General features: G+C 40.6%; 1 protein-coding gene across 6 annotated transcripts in view; it reads left to right on the top strand.

Moving 5' to 3' along the window:
- The window catches only part of ITSN1 (intersectin 1), a 162,711-nt gene that overhangs the window by 119,203 nt on the left and 21,648 nt on the right, over positions 1-21,860 (top strand). For 5 of the 6 annotated variants that reach the window (XM_061627736.1, XM_061627737.1, XM_061627742.1 and 2 more), the window contains 6 exons: positions 5,397-5,563; positions 8,173-8,218; positions 10,215-10,336; positions 11,865-11,982; positions 16,527-16,718; positions 17,023-18,427. In XM_061627736.1, the coding sequence (XP_061483720.1) occupies positions 5,397-5,563; positions 8,173-8,218; positions 10,215-10,336; positions 11,865-11,982; positions 16,527-16,718; positions 17,023-17,024 (647 nt within the window). In that variant the 3' untranslated portion in view covers positions 17,025-18,427. Of the gene's footprint in view, positions 1-5,396; positions 5,564-8,172; positions 8,219-10,214; positions 10,337-11,864; positions 11,983-16,526; positions 16,719-17,022; positions 18,428-21,860 lie in introns of those variants that run through there. The other variant, XM_061627743.1, reaches the window with a different exon arrangement.

Here is a 21,860-nt window from a genome sequence, read left to right as displayed (position 1 = left end):
TAATTTAGAGTTTTTATTTCCCCATTCATAGTATTTTTGTTTCGTGTACCAAATGGATTTAGCTATCTTAGCAGAGTCTATTGCTTCTGTTTCTTTTCTTTTTCTTGTAATTGTCTTAGAGTGATTTCAGAGTTGTTTTGTTTATGCTGAGTTTCTAATTTTCCTACCTCTAATAACAATTGATTTTTAATAGTTGCAATATTACGTTTCTTTTTAGCCGATTCATTTATACAGTGACCTCTCATTGTTGCTTTCATAGCGTCCCATATAATAGTAGTATTAATTTCAGGTGTATTATTTATATCAAAATATTCTTTCAGATTATTCTGAAGTGTTTTGGTAGCCAATTGTTCTGTGAGAAGTAGTGAGTCAAATCTCCAAATTGGGGTAAATGGAATATAGGAAAGAGTATTTATACATGCTCCAACCACAGCATGATCTGATACTAATCTGGGATAGGTCTCTGCTTTGGTAATATTTGTGAGTAAATTTAGAGATATTAGAATGTAGTCTAATCTGGATAAATTTTTGAATCTGGGTGAATGATATGTGTAATCTCTAACTCCAATGTTTAGGTGGCGCCATGCATCTATTAATCCGTGTTTCTGTAATAAGGAGTTCATGAGGGATTTGTTACCTGTAGCTGATGTTGGTGTACCTGTACTTTTATCTAGTGTTGGGTCACAAGTCATATTTAAGTCTCCGCCAATGAGGATTTCTCCCGATGCAAATTTCTGAAGTTTTCTCAATGTTCTAGATAGAAAATTAAATTGATTAGTGTTAGGAGAATATATGGATGGTAATGTAAATTTGCGATTTTGTAGTAAACCTGAAATGAAGATATATCTGCCCTCTGAATCTGTTTGTTGTTTCTGAACCTAGAAAGCTAAAGATTTAGTAAAAATAATCCCCCCTCCTCTTGAGTGCCATCTGGAGCCAAAAATTGCTTGCCAAAATAATTATGTGGAAGTAAAAGATAGTTGGGTTTTGGTTTGTATATTTCCTGTAGAAATATGATAGAGGGTTTCTGACCACTAATATAATCAGAAACCCTCCATCTTTTGATGACATCTCCCATGCCTCTCACATTCAGTGTCAGTATTTTGATTTCAGCCATATGTTATTTTAAGTTGATTCAATATGATCACCTGTATATTCTTTTGGTCTCTATTTTTGCACCTATCCCAGCAGAAAGTAAATATATAGAACCATATATGCTGGTTGAGAATTGAAGTGTGGCTCAGAAATCCCCAGAAACCATTGAACTCCCTCCCCAACATGTAAGCCCCGTACCTAACTAATTAAAGACAGAGGACGTTACCCTGCTTACAGGTGTTGTCAGAGACAGCCCTGTGTTAGTTGGTCGAACTTCTGAGGCTTGTTGCCTCTTATGACTATATTGTAAACCCGAACAATATCAGTTAGAAAAAACTATAAACTCAATAAATCTATATGCTACCACTAACCCCCAATGTATTATAGATGACACAGTCATAGCCTTTTTGCTTATTGCTATTCAGTATCCTTGAAGCCTTTTCTGACTCTGACTTATCTTATAATCAGTCTTCTGAGAGTTATTTCTTTCTTGTGGAAGTGGATCTCATTGACCTCTGAGATTGGATGTAGTGGTGGATGTTTCAGTACGTGGGCGTCTTCTGCGTTTTGTAGCATGTGGAAAGGACCTCCGATCTTCTCCCTCGAGCACCATGTTGAGTACGTCATCAGATTCCAATTCTTCTTCTTCCCAAGGAGATTTCAGATTAAATAGTGCCAATAAATTCACCAGGTCCAGTCTGTTTGATGCTCTGTGTTGAACGCCATCTGCTTCCACTATCAGTGCAAATGGAAAGCCCCAGCGATATTTGATGCCTGCTGTTCTTAATAATTCTGTGGCAGGATGAAATAGTTTTGCGTTTACGTAGTGTTTCAGCACTCAGATCCTGTAAGAATAGTATAGGGTTGCCTTCAAATTCAATTTGGTCTTTTTCACGCATAATTTTAAGCATCGCTTCTTTTTTTAGCAAAGTTGTAAAATGCAACAATAATGTCTCTTGGGGGGGCATTATTGTTTGGTCTGGGACCCAGGCTTCTGTGTGCACGTTCTATGTCAGTTGCAATGATGCCTGCTTCAGGTACTATTGATGACCACCAATTTATTAAAACTTGAATAATATCTTTATTGTCGGACCATTCTTTAATCCCACGCACTCTCAGATTTCGGCGACGGCCCCGATTCTCCTGGTCATCCAGGCAGTTTAAGATGTCTCTTTGGTTGAGTGCAATGTGTTTGATTATTTCTGTATGTTGAGTGCCCATTTCTAGTGCTTCATTTGCAGTTTTAGCAGTATCCTCCATGTTGTTTGCCAAAGAGGAGATTTTTTCATCTAAAATCTTAAAGCTGTCATCCCAGTTTTGAAGCAAGGAGTTTTGAAGAGATGCAATTTGTGAGGATAATTGTGATGTGATTGAATCTTGTTCTGATTCGAGGGTTGGGGTTTGCATTGACTCACATTTAGACGTTTTAGAAGTTTTCGCCGCCATTTTGAATACTCTGTTTCTCATTTGCTTCTCGGTATGCGATGTTGTCAGGAGGAGTGTTTGTGGTAAAAATTAAGCGATTTTTAGCGTGTTATCGCTAATAGTAGCGTTCCAGAGTCTCTTAGGTATTATTTTTTGTAGCTTTCCTTTCGTTTTCGCACCAAGGCGTTTTAAATCGGCATCGGGAGTAGCGGAGCTTGTGGCTTACCCTGTTGCTACGACGATCGCGCAGATGCGCCTTGTTGTGCTTGTTTTTGTTGGTCTATTGCTGTTATGTCTTATATATGTCTTTGGCTTGGCAAGAAAAAACTGACCTGTCTACAGAAGGAAGGGCTAGAGCAGTTTGCAAATCAAGTTCTGATTATTCTACCTTTGACCACAAGGTGGAGCTCAAGTCCCACCTGAGATCATCATTACGTGCATGTAGAAGACTGTTTCACAGTAAGACCAAATGTCTCTTCTATCCTATAGTTACATTTCACAGTTGCTATTATCTAGGCTTTTGCATGCTTATCTGACCTACTAAATTTTACTTAAGGGTTAAAAGCACTTAATATCTCGTGTAAGTTCTTCTTGAAAATTGTGTGTTCTTCTATATCAGGAACCTTTTTTCTGTCAATCATATTCTGCCAGGGGCCACATGTTGGTGGTAGGCAGGGGTAATATGCGAAGCAGTGGATGGGGCCAGCACACTCTTTTTTTCTTTCTCTCTTTGACACTTCCTGTCTTTCCCCCCTCCTGCATGAAATTAGGCCAAGGCATGTGGACCATGGGCCCCAGGTTGCCGGGCTCCAGGTTGCCAGGCCCAGCTGCAGCAGTGGCTGAGGGCCCAGGAGTGCAGAGGATCCCCTCACTGGCCCCAGTGGTATGGGATCTGCTGCTTGTTGCCAACCCTATCCTATTCCAATGGACAGGAAGTGGTTTCCCTCCCACTTAGCTTCTCTTTTTATCTGATTCACAAGCTTGGAGGGAAAACTGATGGGTTAATACCATAGAGATGAAAAGATGAGCCTGGAGAGTCTCCTCAACTTGGCCACGATCTCACTGCAGGTATTGAGAAGATTGTCTAGGCTAGTTGACTCCTCATCTCTGTGGTATTAACCCCTTAAATGCCCTCCAGCAGAAGGGCAAAAGGAAAGAGCAGCAACAGGAGCCCTGAGCCAGGCTGGGATCATGGAGGAGCAAAGGAGGAAGAATAGGCTTCCTTGCATGGCATGCTCTGCTTCAGGGCAAGCAGCAAGGACTCAGTGGCAGCAGCGGGGACTCCAGAGCCATGACAGGAATGCCCCCAATGCACTTACAGGCAGATGCTTGGCATTCCTTCTCTCTACCCCCTCTCTCCCTCTGTGATGCCCCTGTATTTTGATAACTGTAAATATGGTAAGTGCAGGTTTATTAAAGTATACATGGTAAGTGGATTGAGTGAGAGGGGGGAGTACATGGGCTAGAATGCTAGAGAATGCAGTATGATGATTGGCTGAGTGTTTGAGTGACTGAAGGTATAAATGAGAGGATGACAGTTGAGAGAGGGTCGGTTGGTTGTAGAGTTTTGGGAGTTGGAGTTGGTTGTGGGTTGGATTATATTTGGCTGGTATTAAGGCAGATTATATATGACTGGAAACATAAAGAGTGACACTATATGAAACCATACACTTGTTAAATATACCTAAAGTAATCTTGTTATTTCCTGGTGTTTATAAATAAATATTATTCTTGGTTTACCAAAAGCATGATCCTTGGCTGGGGCTTTCACAGACCAGAAGGGTGGGCAGGGTAATTACCAAGGTGCAGAAACAGTATCAATGGTGGCAGCGGTGAAGAGATAGTGTATCATCAAGTATCCAGGGCAACCCAGGGCTGTATGCTTTATTGGCACAAAGATACAGGGGGGTTGTGGCCTGCAAGGGACCCAGACACTAAGTAACAATAAGCCAGAAGGAGACTAAGGCAAATTCCCTAGGCAATATTGTGAAATAGGGAGTGGCTGGTGGTGTTGCCTAGCAGTGGGATCTTGCAAGATCTGTGCTAGAGCCGGTAAGAGAACAAATAAAAACCAGGATCCTGACTGGAGGGACCTGACAGGTGGTGGTCTGAGGTGGGATCCTCACAACACACACCCCTGGTCTGATTCCTCTGTCACCCCAGTCTTTCTGTTCAGGTATTGTTTTACTTTAAAAGAGTGAAGCCAAGAGGGAGGAGGAGTGTGGTTTGACGAGGAAAGCAAGAGAGCCTTTGCCCATAGGTCCCAGAAACCTGGAGCTGGCCCTGCAGGTTGCCCACCCTTCTTTAAATATTCTTCTGAGTTTCAAGATGGAGATGTGCACTGTGCATGCTGAGAGAGTCAAGAAAGCATGTATATTTAGATCTCTATGGGTTGTAATGAGGACATTGAACTCCTAAAGATGCACATGTTTCTATTCCCTTTGATGGAGATGGAAGCTCCATGTGCATGCATCCCTTTGTGGAACTGATTGCTCATGGAAATGAATAAAAAAGTCTAACATGCTGGTGTGCCCACAAGGAATGTCCTGACTGGGGAAAATGTATATTGAAATTGAGCAAAACAAACCAAGAAGTATGTCCCAACAAACTGGAATATAGAAAAACAAGAAAATCTGTACTCACATTAGAACCTTACTAGAAATTAATTCCAATTTCACAAAATGTGCTCCCCTAAAGCAGGTCTTGTTTTCCATCCTTGGAATGGCTTTAAATCAGTTTAGTAGAAACAGAAAATGCTGGTTATTCAGAATTCAGAGCAGAAATTATGCAATATTATTATATTACCACTTTTCCATGAAATAAACTTGCATGATTGACAAGTACATTCTCATTCTGAATCTTTCTACTCTCTCTAGAATATATTGCCATGTACACATATGAGAGCTCTGAACAAGGAGATTTAACATTTCAACAAGGGGATTTAATTCTTGTGACCAAGAAGGATGGAGACTGGTGGACAGGAACATTGGCCGATAAATCAGGAGTATTTCCATCTAACTATGTTAGACTCAAAGACTCTGAGGTAAAATGCACACATATGCATGCATTTTATTAAAAATACTATATTTGTTCATTACATTTATATATAAAGCCTTTCTGCCATGGCACCCAAGGTTGTAGTATTTTCAGATCAACTTCTGAAGCTGATGGTATGTCTTTCCTAAGGACGTTCTGTCTTATGTAGTCCCAGGGAAAGTTGGGGAGGGGCTGCCCAAACCTTCTTTCAGGCTGTTGATGGTTGTGTCAGGAGAGGAACCATGTGCTTTCTGGCCTTAATGCTTCTGTCTTTGCTCAGACCATGTAGGTTTGTCTTGAGCAGCCTCAGGGAAGGTGTGTGAGGGGCTGCCCCTCTGGATGGGGATAGCCTGACTTCGGTGGTCTGCACTCTGGTAACCTGTAACTTAGATTACAGGATTGCATTGTATGTTGGGCTGTCGTTTGAAGACTGAAACTGAAGCTAGTATAGAATATGTTGGTCAAACTATTGACCGGGACTAGGCAGCTTGAATACATAACTTCAGTTCTAGCCTACCTGCACTGGCTGCCAATCAATTTCCAAGCCCAATTCACAGTGCTGGTTGTGACCTATAAAGATTGGTGTGGTTCAGAATCTCAAAACCTCAGGATTCACCTTGCCCAGTGTGAACCTACCCAGACTCTGAGATTGATATCTGAGACTCTGTATGATCCCTTGAAGAGATACTTCGATGACAACAAAAGAATGGGTCTTTTCTGGGTAGCTCCCCCTTCCCAGAGTATGGAATGCTCTCCGCATGAAATTTCACCTGGCACTCATAGAATCCTAGAATAGTAGAGTTGGAAGGGGCCTATAAGGCTATCGAGTCCAACCCCTACTCAATGCAGGAATCCCACTTAAAGCACTTACTTTATCATCTTTCTGGTGCCAGAAAGATTTTTTTCCTGCACATTTGGACAGCACCAATGGTTTGCCTTTTTGTGATTGTGTGTGTGTTTAGGAGTCGATATTTTCTGGTTTAAAGAGATTATTTGGATGAACACTTTTAGTATATTCTTTTAATGAAAGAGCCTGTTATATGTAACTTAAATCACTTTTGTACTCCTGGTTATGTGCAGTGATAAATTTAATAATTTTATTGTCATTATCATCTAGTGTGCCCCCCTTCTTTCCACCCCTCAACTCCCTGCCTCAGTTTCCCTCCCCCAGAGTTTCCTTCTCAAGGACAACATATCTCCCCTCTCCCTGCCTAAGTTTACCCTCAGGACCACAACTTCTCCCTGTCAACATTTCTCTGCACCAGAGTTTCCTTCTCCACAACCACTACAATTCCACTCTCCATGCCTCAGTTTTCCTCCTCAAGACCACACTGTGTTCTTTCTTCCTCAGCTTCCAAACAAACAAAAGGGTCACAATATCTGCCTTCCAGACCACCTTCTCACTCACCCACAATTTGCCACTAAAAGTACAATGATACATCTACCCATAACACATCCAGGACCACCCTGTCTCCCACCCACAGATTCCTACTAAAAGTAAGAGTATCTCTCCTCTTTCCTACCCACCCACCCACCCTTCCTTCCTTCCTTTTGCTATGTCTCACCTGCCAGAAAAAGCCTCCCTCGCTGCCAGGGAGAAATAGGGAGGGAGGATAGCCCCCCCAGCAGTTCATGGCAGTACCTCCCCCTCCCATTCTTCTCCCAAGGTGACCCATTTGGACTCTGAGGTGATTTTTTCACGGGCCAGCTTCCAAGTATCAACTCAGCACATGTGTCTTGTCTCCCTAACGGCATTAAAAATGCACATTTAAATGTGAAGCTGTGTGCTGTTGCAAATGTGAAATGCCCCTGTAGAGCTGAACCTCTGCCATTCTATGATACTTAAAATATACACTACACTCACGAGTACAAATAGATATTTCCGTTGCCTCAAATAATATGTTCAGTCTAATTTTAGAGAGCAGAGTTAAAAGTAGAATGGATTCAGATTTCAGTAATACTGCAAGGTGGTATTGTATTTTTGACTTTCAGAATTATTTTATTCTGCTTGACACATGTACAAATTTCCTTCATGGAAGGAACAGTGGGAAAGGATTAGCATGTAACATTCACGTAGACAGTAATATGTGACAATCCTCTATGATCAAAATTGCATTGTGTAGCAAATGCATGTAAGTAACATTAGTTCCTGCAGATATGCCACATACGTGTGTGATTGCTTTTGTTGAAAGTCAAAATGAAAAGAACCCAGACTAAATTATGTAAAAATAAATTATGCAGATTTCCCTTCATGTATACAGAGTTTCTTGGTACCCAGTTCAGATTGCCTGAACAAACAAGTGTGTTTTTTAGCAGAGTACATACAGCCCTAACTATGATCATGAAGTTGTAATTTAAGATAAGAACAATTGAAAGGCCTCCCAAGCATAATATAACTGTAAATTTTCCTTGCAATATATCTATGCTAGAATTAAGGAGCTGTAGTTTGCCGAAAGGCTTGTGTAAGTTTTGTGAGATTTTTGCCACTTTCTTTGTACAGCAGATCATCTTACCTTACAATATTGCATGTTGCTTTTAAAAACTTCCCTCTGTTTCCAAGGCAGCTTGCCATGTGCTTTATGGAAACGTGAGTTATGTTTGTTTTATTATTTAAAGGTGCCTGGAACTGCTGGAAAAACAGGAAGCTTAGGCAAGAAACCTGGTAAGCTGTACTCAGAAAAACTAATGTAACTTTTGCAAGTTTTGTTTCTTGCTTTTTCCAATCTTGTATCATTGTACAGATATAATTGTTTTAAAGTACAAGTGCTTCTGGACTACATGCTATAGCTTCTATATGTCATACTAGTGACATGACTTATAGACACTACTGCATGTAATATAAATTTGAATATCTGTATCTTTCCAACTCCTCCTCCTCTAATTGATAATGTGCGCACCCAGCTTTGAGCTGTAAGACATTCTTTCAAGAGGATGTAGTGTCAAGGGCTGGCATTGCATTTAGCTCAGCACTGCATTCTCAGTTTTCCTATTACAGCTGACTTACAGGTGACCTGCTAACAGGAAGTATAAATTCAAGAAGTGTAGTAGGATGTTCTGACTGCTTTAAATTGCAAGGAGCAGTGAGCAGTTGTGTAGTGGCAAATTCAGAACTGCAAGGTTCCTTCTTGTTAATCACAGCCATGTCCCCTTTCCCTTTTTTGCTGTTGGGTTGAGAAAGAGATCCTTGTCAATGCCTTCTCCCACAACAGACATCCCTCGGAGTCTTCTCAGTGTCTGACTCACCTCCTTTCCCTCTGATTGGCTCCAATCAGCAGGAAGGACAAGGAAGCATGTTAGATTCTTCTCAGTAGCTAACACACTTCCCTTTCATGCTGATTGGCTCACAGGGTGCTGGAGACATTGGGACCCTGCCCCCCAAAAAGTAAAGGGTCTAAGACCTCCTGAGACCCTGGACAACTACACCCCTGGCAGTGAGAAGATGAAGTTATTATTGACCCAAAAAGCTCTTGGGTGAGGATGCTAGACAACCATCTTCAGAATTCTCAGAAGGCATGCAGCCCACAATGTGAATGTGCCTAACTTTGATCAGAGAATGAGTCTATATACTAGTGAAGTGACTACTTGATTCCTTCCTTTATATAGGAACATAGGGAACTGCCTTGTCCATCAGGCCAGTATTGTCTACTCTGACTGACAGGAGCTCACCATGGTTTCAGACAGTGGTCTTTCTTACAATCTGCTACCTGATTTTTCCAACTGAAGATGCAAGGGATTAAATTTGAGATTTTGTATACACTAAGCAGCGTCCACCCCTCAAGTTCTTGAAGTTCTTCTCTTGAGAATTCTTTATTTAAAAATGCATTCATTTTTTAATATAGCCATTTTCTTCTATATGTCATCTTACAGTGTTTCTAATTACCTATGTTGATACTACTAGGAAGAGTGGGGCTTCGGCTCACCTTTATATGTAGCAGAGACAAATATGCTAATGAACAAAATACATTTTATATACCTGCAAGAAAAGGGAATATAGCTCTGTAATCCCTACCATAGTTCTTTGTAAAATAAAGGATAGTGATAACTGGAGAACTTATAATACTTAAAAATATTGGGGTATGTCTTTCGAGACTTCAATATTCTAGTTACTACAACACTTTCTTTGGGCAGTTCCCTCATTGGATCTCTACTACTGAAACTGAATTTGCTTGTGTTGGGTTTTAGCCCTGCTTTCTCTCATCCCAGTAGACACTGTATTCTGTTTATAACTACTCTTAGCTTGTTATGCATGGATGCTCAGGACCATACCAGCATCTAACATGTTTGGCAGGCTCTTGTTTCAGGGTTTGTGCTTCATTTGTTCCCTTAATAATTCTTCTCCAGACCATTCAACTCACTCACCCATCCCCGCAAAAGGGTAATAATGTAACATCATGTAGCAAACTTGTCATTCACCGCTCTTCCCTCAGATGACTGCTAGGCATGTATCATATTGTCCAGTTGTTCACTGGTGTGGTGATCTAATTTTGCTCTTAAAAGCAAAACAAAAAGCACCTGATATTGAAAACTATCTGTTTGCAATCTGTAGATGAAATGAACACAACCTAGAGTAATAACTGGAGGATCAATATATGTGTGTTAAATTTAAGTGATATTAGTATTTTCAGATTAATGAAAACAATTTATTTTTGTATTCACAGAAATTGCTCAGGTTATTGCCTCATACATAGCAACAGGTCCTGAACAGCTTACACTTGCTCCTGGTCAGCTAATACTTATCAGAAAGAAGAATCCTGGAGGATGGTGGGAAGGAGAGCTTCAGGTTAGTGACTATTTTTGCTTCTTGCCTTTTACTTCTGTACAAAGAGAATGAAAGCTACATATAAACTGTAGAAATAGAATGTAATATGCAATGTTTATGTAGTTTCATTAAGCTGGTTTAAAGAATTAAAAAAGGTAAAGGTGTCCCCGCACTTGTAGCGCGAGTTGTTTCCGACCCTTAGGGTGACGTCTTGCGACGTTTACTAGGCAGACCGTATATATGGGGTGGGATTGCCAGTTCCTTCCCCGGCCTTTCTTTACCCCCCAGCATATGCCGGGTACTCATTTTACTAACCACAGATGGATGGAAGGCTGAGTGGACCTTGACCCCTTTTACTGGAGATTCGACTTCCTCCTTCCGTTGGAATCGAACTCCGGCCGTGAGCAGAGCTTCGGCTGCGTTACCGCTGCTTAACACTCTGCGCCATGGAGGATAAAGAATTACTCATCACATTTTTTGGTTCAGCTCCCAATGTGTTTTTTTTTAGTTTGGTCTAACATTTCCAACACTTGTATGAGGAACAATAGTATTTAATTTTAACTTGTGTTTTTGGTTAATGATCTAAACAGGGCAGCATAGCAATTAGCCTCATATGAATTATACTGTCTAGCACAACCTTGCACAGGCAATCAGGGTGCAACTCTTAGATTTGAATAAATTATTGTGCTGTGGCCATGGCAATCATGTGTGCATATTGCTGTGTGTTTATACCTATATTTAATCAGTTTTGCATATGCACATTTAATGGTACTAAAACTTAGATAATGGAAGTACTCGTACAAAAAACATGGCTCGAACTCCAACTTAAAAGAACCTATACCTGCAAAGATGCTGAATTTGAGAATTACATCTGTGAAAGGAGATAAATGAAAGTTGAAACAGGACAAAATGAAAAGTTGTTGCCACAATAATTGAGACTTGCTTTTCAAATTAGTGATCCATACTAGAGACTAGAGGTTTTCAGTACACTATTCTTGATAATGTCAGGACTGTCAGATCTGTCGTTCACTTTGTGCAATGCAGTAAAAGAGGTAAGTGAATTGATTGAGCAGAGATATCTATTTAATCATTCACTATGCAGCAACAGGTGTTATTACATTTACAGCTGTAAATAACGGAAAATAAGGTCAACATTATTTGGCTAACCATTCTTTGGGATACAGTATTGACAGTCTGATATACTCTTATAAAAGACATCCAAGCACCCTCGAGTGGAGTTCCATTTGTGCAATGGAGTTTTCCTGACTCACCCTTGCTACTGTACCTCTTGTGAAACCAAAACCTTGGTTCTGTGTGGAAGGAGACACTCCAGAATATTATGTGATGTCTGAGGGTTGCAGGGAAGAATTGAAGATTCTCTTCACTCTGGATCCAAGCCCTCACCTCTGAACAATGTCAGATCACTTCACTTTGTCTGTTAAATAACTTGGTCTATTTTTTGTATTGCAAATATGGAATCTAGACACAGGTGCTGATAGTTGCCAAAATTATGTTCATTGACAGAATTCTACAATTATTTTCTTTCTAGGCTCGTGGGAAAAAACGGCAGATAGGGTGGTTTCCTGCTAACTATGTGAAACTCTTAAGCCCTGGTACTAGTAAAACTACACCAACCGAGCCACCTAAATCAATAGCATTACCTTCAGGTAAGTATTTATTATTTAATTTATTTAAGGCATGTTTGTAGCACTTAATAATTTGCATTTCTAAGCAGTGTTCATAAAATAATCCAGCCTTTCCCAACCTTTGGGTCCCCAGATGTTGCTGTACTACAGTTCCTATAATTCCCATGACCATTGGCCATGCTGGCTGGGGCTGATGGGAGTTGTAGATCAACAACATCTGGGAGCCCAAAAGCTGGGAAAGGCTGACATAAACCTTACAGAATAAAAAAATAAGATCATTACAAAATCATTGCACAACCTTAAAATGCCTGCCAGAATAAGAAAGTATTTGTCTTGCACTTGAACCTCAGCAAGGAGGGTGCTTATCTAATCTCAGTTGGGAGTGAGTTCTGCAGGCTTGGGCCCACAACACTGAATGCATGGGTTCTCGCAGTTATGAGCTATGTATCTGAACCTTGGAGACCACCAACAGACTCCCCCAAAGATTTCAGTGATCAGGCTAAGGTATAAGGGATCAGGTGGTCCTTAAGATATCCTGTACCCAAGTAAATTGGCCTTGTAAATTAATATTAGAACCTTGAACCTGTCCTAGTAACAAATGGGCAGCCAATGAAAAGCACCAGTGCTTCTAAGCACCAGAGTGAAGTGCTGGCAGTAGTCTGTCCCTATGAACAGTCTAGTCACAGCATTTTGCATCAGCTTGAGCTTCCACATCAGGTACAAGGGTATCCCCACATAGACCACATTGGAGTAATCAAGTCTTGAGGTCAACAATACCTGAATCATGGCAGTCAAGCTATCCCTGTCCCAGAATGGCCATAGTTGATGCACCAGCTGTAACTGGTAAAAGACGCTCCTAGTCACTGAGGCTACCTGAACCCCAGGTGACAAAGATGGATGCAGGAGCACCCCAAACTGTGCACCCATTTTTTTAGAGGGAGAGTAACCCCATCCAGGACAAGCAAATGGATAATCTCCCTGATGCAGGAACGCTCACTCACAGTGTCTCTATCTTCCCAGGGTTCAAGCTCAGTTTATTAGTCCTCATCCATTCCACAACTACATCCAGACAACGTTCCAAAGCATACTTAACCTCTCCTGGCTTAGATATTATGGAAAAGTAGAGCTGCATATCATCAGCATACTGATGACACTTTCCCCCAAACTCCTAATGACTGCCCCCAGTGGCTTCATATAGATGTTAAACATTATTGGCAACAAGATAGTGCGCTATGGCACACCATAGACAAAGATCATGGGACTGATACACAATCTCCCAATTATATTCTCTGTACATGGTCCTGCAGGTAGAAACGGAACCACTGTAATTCAGTGTCCCCAGTACCCATCCTGCAGAGCTGGTCCAGGAGGATACCATGGTCAGTTGTATCAAAAGCTATAAACAGATTGAGAAACAAGAGCAGAGACACATTCCCCCGTCTCACTCTCAATACAGCTCATTCATCAGGCTGAATGACATGAGAGTGTGTGCACTCAGTGCTCCCCTGCAGCCATACATTGCAAAGTGAAATAGTTAGTGGTAACCAAGTTGTCTTTCAGATAAGCTTGTCCACCATTCTTGATTATTCTTATTGAAGAACCCTTGAGCTCCTGAGAAACGTTTGCGGTCCCTTCAACACAGATTGAAAACCATTTAAATCAATGATGGTGATGAAATAGTGTCATGCATCTCCTCCCTATAGGGCTTGCCTGGTGGTCACTTATATTTTAAGTGTCATGTTAAAAGTCTGTACTTTTTTAAAAAAGTATTGTGAAGGTGCTATATTTTATACCACTGGGGTTCAAGTTTTCACCTCACTGTTTTAATAGCTGTTTTAATTTGTGTGTTGTCTAATTATGTATGTTACTTTTTAATTTATTAATTGTGTGTTTTATTATTTTGGTTTTTAAATTACATCCTCCGTGGCGCAGAGTGGTAAGCGGCGGTAACGCAGCCGAAGCTCTGCTCACAGCCGGAGTTCGATTCCAACAGAAGGAGGAAGTCGAAACTCCGGTAAAAGGGGTCGAGGTCCACTCAGCCTTCCATCCATCCGTGGTTGGTAAAATGATTACCCGGCATATGCTGGGGGGTAAAGAAAGGCCGGGGAAGGAACTGGCAATCCCACCCCATATATACGGTCTGCCTAGTAAACGTCGCAAGACGTCACCCTAAGAGTCGGAAACGACTCGCACTATAAGTGCGGGGACACCTTTACCTTTAAACTGCCTTGGGATAATTATTATGAAGGGTGAAATAAATATACTGTTCATGGGGAGTGGGGGTGGAATTTCACATGGACTATTGTGTACCATTGTGTGTTGCTTTTAGCGAAGCCTAGCAGAAGGATGAGAAACATACATCTCTAAAGGGAGATTGTTTTTGTAATATTTTTCCACAAGCAATTGGATTACATATCCATTTGAATTTCTTCATAAGGTATAATAACTGCAGCAGTGGGAGGAAGATGGTTCTTCAGTATGATAATTTGTGATTCAATGTAAACATATGTATTGTGGGAATTTTGGTGCAGATGGAGAATGTGTAAGTTATCCACTGATGTAACGCCAGCCTTTGCATGCTGTTGAAGAATCATTGGGTTTATTATCACCTCTGCACACTCAAAACAGGAGTATAGGTCAGGATCTCTATTGAATCAAGAGACTAGCTATGAAAATGAATCAATCATTTTTAAATGTACATGGGTATATGGGTTATGCTTAATAGCATTCTAGAGACTGTAAATAGCACTTAATGGAAACCATCAACTTGAATTTTAACCCCTGTTAGTAACAAGGTATTGGTCAAATTTTATATTGGTTTCTACTGGAATTTCAACATGTTGGGCAGTTTCTACTTTCTGTTGAATTCTTTAATTGTTGATGTCCACCTGTTCAGTTTTGTTGTTTAAAGATGTTGTGTGACTTGCATTGTAATGCATCAAACAGCTTTATGGTGATCTTATTTTTTTGTCCTGAACATCTCAAAAACCCAGGTTCATGTTGTCCCTATTTCTGGCACCCCGGAAGTTGCAGTGAGGAGAGAGGCATAGTTTAGAATTGAGAGATGCCAGAGTGAGGCCAGTGGGTACACTGCCCCCTCCCATGAGTTGGGGGATTGGATTGACTTTTTAATTTGTGACATGATAGCCTCTACTGTTCTTTTAAAGCACTCTGCTATGTTCACAATCATGGTGGCTAAAGGGGTAGATTTTTTTAGAAGCACCAGCATGGTAAAGGGTGAAAATACATGCACTTTTTTTCCAAAGTTGAACTCCTTTTGCCCTGTTGTAGGCTTTGCTCAATTTCACAGGTGAAAGCCAAAAACAGTGTGTGAATCTCAGGTTGGGGTGAGGGAAAACTTATAGTATTTTTTCATGGGAGAGGATGCTTTTCTTTCTTTTTAACAGCTAATAAAACATCACGTGCTATGGCACTGATGGTTCATTTCCTTCTTTGCCTTTTAAGTGTGATAAAAATGCCACTTGTCCAATTGACTGGGCCAGGACAGAACTCCTGCAGATGCCATCCCACCCACCCCCACACATTATTTATTTGATTTATGTCCTATCCTTCAAAAAGTTCCCAGGGTAGCTTACAAAAAGTTAAAACTGCAGTGAAACAAAAGCTAGTATCATTCACCAGGCATTATGGGGAGGAAAACAGGGTGGTAGCTGGTGCCTCTGCCACCAGGGCAACTGGTGCATTTATCACACTTAAAGACAAGGAGGGTAGGAACAACTGTCCCCACCATGGCAGATGCCTTTTAAAACCTTTTTTCATTATAAACAGTGAACATGCCCATGCAATACTTGATTCTACTTTAGGTAACCTTGAAACAAATTAAAACAGCCGTCCCAGTTCGGCACCTCTGAATCTGCTGGTGAATGAGGGTAAGGATTTCAGCTCAGCATTAATACATATACAGAAAGCCAGATACATAAGAATATAAGAAAAGCCCTGCTAGGTTAGGCCAAAGTCCCATCTGGTTCAGTGTCTAGTCTCATAGTAGCCAACTACATGCTTATGGGAAGCCTGCATGATAGACCTGAGTGTAACAGCACTCTTCCCACTTGTGATACCCAGCAACTGATATTCAGAGGCATACTGCCTCCAACAGTGAACAATCTTCCCCCCAAACAAAAAAACTTGTTGTAGACAGATGCAGCAGCAGCTCCTCATCTTTCTTTCCAGGGCTGCAAAATGGTACTGCTCCATTTTCACTCTTTAGCTAAGAGTGGGAATTCAAGGAAACAAATAGAAACACCTCCTACTCTGAATTAGTAGGGCACTACACTGCTTCCAGGCCTTTTTGAGGGCTTCAAGGAGTGCCCCAAAGTTGTATCACTTGTCCTATTGTTCCTCATTTTTCCCAATCCTCTTGAGTTGATTTTGGGAGTGTGGGGGCTACAGCAGGGAGGAGAGCAACGGAAAGTCCATGGGGCAGGGAGGGAGCATAGTTTCAAAAATATGTGGACTCAGATACTGAAAGCATTTTCTCATATTGTCAGATTTGTTTCTGGTCCATGGAAATTTTTAGTTTCAAATGCTATTTGTTTTCTTAACAGTGTGCCAAGTAATTGGTATGTATGACTACATTGCACAGAATGATGATGAATTAGCATTCAGCAAAGGCCAGATCATTAACGTCCTTAATAAGGAAGACCCAGATTGGTGGAAAGGAGAAGTGAATGGGCAAGTGGGTCTTTTCCCATCCAACTATGTGAAACTGACAACAGATATGGATCCGAGCCAGCAATGTAAGTGACTATTTTCTCTCAGTAGTTGCTTACATAGTACTTTTTTAAAAAAAACATGCAGCATTGCTGTGATTCTGCTGTGTTTTGCAGAAGCTTGGCCACTGCTATATATTTGCCTAACTCTCTTTGAAGACCTTCTATATTGCAAGCCTAAACTTGTGTTGGTTTTTAGTTCCATTCCCCTTGTAGCATGTTACTTTTATCATTTTTGCACCATGCAGTTTACATGCCTGGCTCATTTTCCTAGCTTGAATTTTGCTCATTGTTTTGTTTTGCTTATGTGTTGTTTTCCTCCTTTTTCTAGGAATCATATGTTGTCCATCCCCCACTCAGGCTTGAAAGTCCTCAAAGAGACCCACTATCCCATATCACTGTCCAGAGGGATGATGGGAGATGCAGCCTTGATCATGTGACTTCCAGCATGATCATCTACTGCCTTCTGAGTAGAAGAACACACTGCAGAGCAGTTTACCTCATTTTACATTAGTTGCATGTAATCACAATGTTTTTATTTAATATCTACAGATATAGAAGCAAAATTACAAAAAGGACAAAAAACACAGGATAGTGGGTCCTTTTGTGGCTTTCATAGTTACCCACCTATTTCTCCACCTTGGCAGAGGTGCTTTCAGTAGTATACTATTTTTAAATGCCTATTTTAGCCTTTTAAAGGAAAACAAGCATTTTATCATTGCAATTTTGTTATTGCAAAAAGACCCACTATCAAGGAATGCTGCATGTGCTATTAAAATTGTTCCAAATGTCCATAAATCTGAGACTTGTATTTTTCCTTTTTTACTTGTCCAATGTTGTTGCTGTCCGTCTTTTTCTTTTTGTGTACTACTAAAACAGGATTTAGTCTGGTTTAAAGGAAATTAAAATGTGCTCAATTACGAGTTCAGCTAAGGTATTTTGTTTCTTGTACTGTTGCATGTTGGTGTTCTTGTAGTGAATTTTTGTGTGTGTGATTCATCATGGACAAGAAATTAATTTCCTTCCATGTGCAAGAAGAATATACATGTGTAATACAGTTATTCTCATTATGTTATATTTTGCACACTTATTTGTAACTACATATAGTAAGCACCTTTTTGTTCTGTGTCTCAGATTTGGGGTGGGTTTTTTTGCATTTTCATATAAAGTCAAAAGAATGCATTTATCTGTTCCATCAGAATTAATGACTTTTTCAAGTTAAGTTTTATCATCACTGTTACTTTAATGACTATTGAACAGTATCCCTTGAGCAAGTAATTATCTTATCTTGACAAAAAGAATGTATAAAAATATCTTCCTGCAATTAATTTCCAATGTTTACATTTTTTAAACGAGACTGTGGAATTTATACAAGTAACATTAAATGGAGCTTATAGTCAAATTTTATGTAGATGTGCTGTATTCTAAGCTATGTTTGTCTTTTAAATATTAGTTATAAGCTCTTAATTGCCTGGTGCGGCCAGCACATAGGAAGAAAAGCCCTATGCCTCAAGCACAATATAGCAACTCTACTAATAATTTTAACACTTTTTTGTTTATGTATTCCTAAATTTCATGCTGGCAATGTAGAATTCTTTTTTCTCCATTCTAATGGTGCAAAGAACAAGTGAAGCTCCTTATTCAATTGCACTTCAGTATTTTAATTGATATGAATGTAAAATATATAAATATATGAAACCTGCAGCTTTAACAACTGTAATACAGCCTTTACAATTAGCTACATGTATAGATAATTAAATTCTTCATATAAAAGCTAGACTAAATGTCTCTGTTTTCTTCTTACTGTGTATATTTAGCAAGTGACATTAACTGCTAGGGAATAGTCCAAACCTCAGGTTTCACTATTGATCATTATCAGCAATGGCTCCTTTTTAAATACAGTAGGGCCCCACTCATACGGCAGGTTAGGTTCCAGACCCCTGCCGAAAAGCGAAAACCACCAAGAAGCGGATCAGCTGTAGCATGGGGGTCTGGAACCTAACCCACTGATCATGCCAGAGGAGGAGAAGATCAGCTGTAGGGCGCTACAGCTGATCTTCCCCTCCTCCGGTGCCATCAGCTCGAGCGCTGGAGTCTGATCACGCCGGAGGAGGAGAAGATCAGCTGTAGGGTGCTACAACTGATCTTCCCTTCCTCCGGCGCGATCAGCTCCAGTGCGGGAGTCTGATCGCGCCAGAAGAGGAGAAGATACAGCACGATACAGCTGATCTTCCCCTCCTCCAGCACGATCAGCTCCAGTGTGGGAGTCTGATTGCCTTGGAGGAGGAGATCAGCTGTAGCACGATACAGCTGATCTTCCCCTCCTCCAGCATGATCAGCTCCTGTGCGGGAGTCTGATCGTGCCGGAGGAAGGGAAGATCAGTTGTAGCACCCTACAGCTGATCTTCTCCTCCGGCGTGATCAGCTGGAGCGCAGGGAGCTCCAGCCCCCCCCCTCCAGCTGATTGCCCCACTGGTGCCAAAAAACGGGGTGCTGAGAAGCGGGGCCCTACTGTACTCAAGGACAGCTGATTATTTTTCAACATGCATCCCAAATGTCAGTGTTTCCTTGATGCCATTTTTAAATGGTTGATGTGGGGTTTCCATCTCTTATTACTGTGAAGGTGCTGGGTTTTATCCACTTAATTATGTACAAGGTCAATCTATTTTTTTCTTTGCTCTTTCTCAAATGTGATGTCCTTCTCTGGCAACATGTTTTTGATTGTATAATACAACGTTCCCATATCATGCACAAATTCTGGTCAGTAGGGCCGCATTCTATCTAGCATTGTGTTTAAAATGCTATTCTGCACCTTTTATATCTAGAGTGCTTGTCATGGCAATGAATTATGATTTTTTTTAAAAAAAACTTAATTATAAACATCAGTTCTGGTATGTATAGGATGATAAAAAGATTTGAAAAGGCACGTGAACCTGGCAATGTTTTCACAAAGAAAGACACTGATAACTGAAATGCATTTTGTGAATCAACAGTAGAGCCAACCATTGAAGACAGTTAGGTCCAATTAGTACTAGGATGTAATCTTGTCCAAATGAGCAGCAACATGAAAAGTGGTAATAGGGAGGCACTAAAGCCTGAACTGCAACATCTTGAAATAAACTAACTCACCCTGCCACTCAAACTAGGGCTGCCAAAAGATTGAAATGGAATTAACATGCTCATTCAAAATGTATTTTGTGAAACAAGTCTCATTGATTTCAGTTACAGTCATCCATGTTCAGTATGGAATATTAATGCACTGAGGTTCCTCAACTCAGTCAACCAGTTGAACGTTCTAGACTGCAGAATCTCAGTGGAGAGTCGAAGCTTCTTCAAAGTGTCATGTGACCCTCCAGATCAAGAAAAGTCTTGTCAAAACCTTGAAGGAGTGCAGAAACCGCATGTTAAGATTCCTCTGTGCACTCCAGCAAGCTTTTTACTCTGCAGTTTTATGCACTAATAAGTCTTTTTGCTCTTCCTGCAAAAGTACCTCACTAGACAAGAAAATCACTTTATCTGGTTGTTAATGTAATAGTTACTATAAAGCATTTACACAGTTAATCCTATAGAAATGCTAATGTTCATAACAAACTAGACTGAAGATATCTTTTTTAATTCTGTTCTGGTCATAAGAACATAAGAACATAAGAAGAGCCTGCTGGATCAGGCCAGTGGCCCATCTAGTCCAGCATCCTGTTCTCACAGTGGCCAACCAGGTGCCTGGGGGAAGCCCGCAAGCAGGACCCCAGTGCAAGAACACTCTCCCCTCCTGAGGCTTCCAGCAACTGGTTTTCAGAAGCATGCTGCCTCTGACTAGAGTGGCACAGCACAGCCATCACGGCTAGTAGCCATTGATAGCCCTGTCCTCCATGAATTTGTCTAATCTTCTTTTAAAGCCGTCCAAGCTGGTGGCCATTACTGTATCTTGTGGGAGCAAATTCCATAGTTTAACTATGCGCTGAGTAAAGAAGTACTTCCTTTTGTCTGTCCTGAATCTTCCAACATTCAGCTTCTTTGAATGTCCACGAGTTCTAGTATTATGAGAGAGGGAGAAGAACTTTTCTCTATCCACTTTCTCAATGCCATGCATAATTTTATACACTTCTATCATGTCTCCTCTGACCCGCCTTTTCTCTAAACTAAAAAGCCCCAAATGCTGCAACCTTTCCTTGTAAGGGAGTCGCTCCATCCCCTTGATCATTCTGGTTGCCCTCTTCTGAACCTTTTCCAACTCTATAATATCCTTTTTGAGATGAGGCGACCAGAACTGTACACAGTATTCCAAATGCGGCCGCACCATAGATTTATACAATGGCATTATGATATCGGCTGTTTTATTTTCAATACCTTTCCTAATTATCGCTAGCATGGAATTTGCCTTTTTCACAGCTGCCGCACACTGGGTCGACATTTTCATCGTGCTGTCCACTACAACCCCGAGGTCTCTCTCCTGGTCGGTCACCGCCAGTTCAGACCCCATGAGCGTATATGTGAAATTCAGATTTTTTGCTCCAATATGCATAATTTTACACTTGTTTATATTGAATTGCATTTGCCATTTTTCCGCCCATTCACTCAGTTTGGAGAGATCTTTTTGGAGCTCTTCACAATCCCTTTTTGTTTTAACAACCCTGAACAATTTCCTTGAAGAATAGTTCTGTAGGCATGCACATTGTGAAGCCCCTTTTTATAAATTAAACCATGTTATTGAATGGTAAGGTATCTAAGGATCAATATTGAGATTTTACACTTATTTCAGTCTTGGGAGCCAGCGTTGTGGATTATATTTTCATCTCAGGCAATGAAAAAATTATCATAACATTGAGGTGCTATTTCAACCAAAGAAGACAAGCTTTTCCAGCACTCTCCAGAAAGGAATAATCTAGAACTTGGGGACACAAGACACCTTAAATGGGACATGACCTTTGCTGATGGTTTTAAGGACAAATTCAACATATTTATATTATATGTTGTGTTTAGAAAACTCAAAAAATCTTGAGAATTTTTCTCCCAGCATTTTAGTTGTTAAGGGTTAAAAGCTGCAAAATGAATTAGGATGGATAAAATTGGAAATTTAAAAAGTAAAGCCTTTTACGTGGCTCCGCATCTGTGGAATGACCTCTCCACTGAGGTGCATCTCACCCCAACTATATATTATTTTGAGATGCC

Source organism: Rhineura floridana, chromosome 5 (assembly GCF_030035675.1).
Source record: "Rhineura floridana isolate rRhiFlo1 chromosome 5, rRhiFlo1.hap2, whole genome shotgun sequence".
Lineage (NCBI taxonomy): Eukaryota > Metazoa > Chordata > Lepidosauria > Squamata > Rhineuridae > Rhineura > Rhineura floridana.
This window is presented reverse-complemented; position numbering and strand designations above follow the sequence as displayed.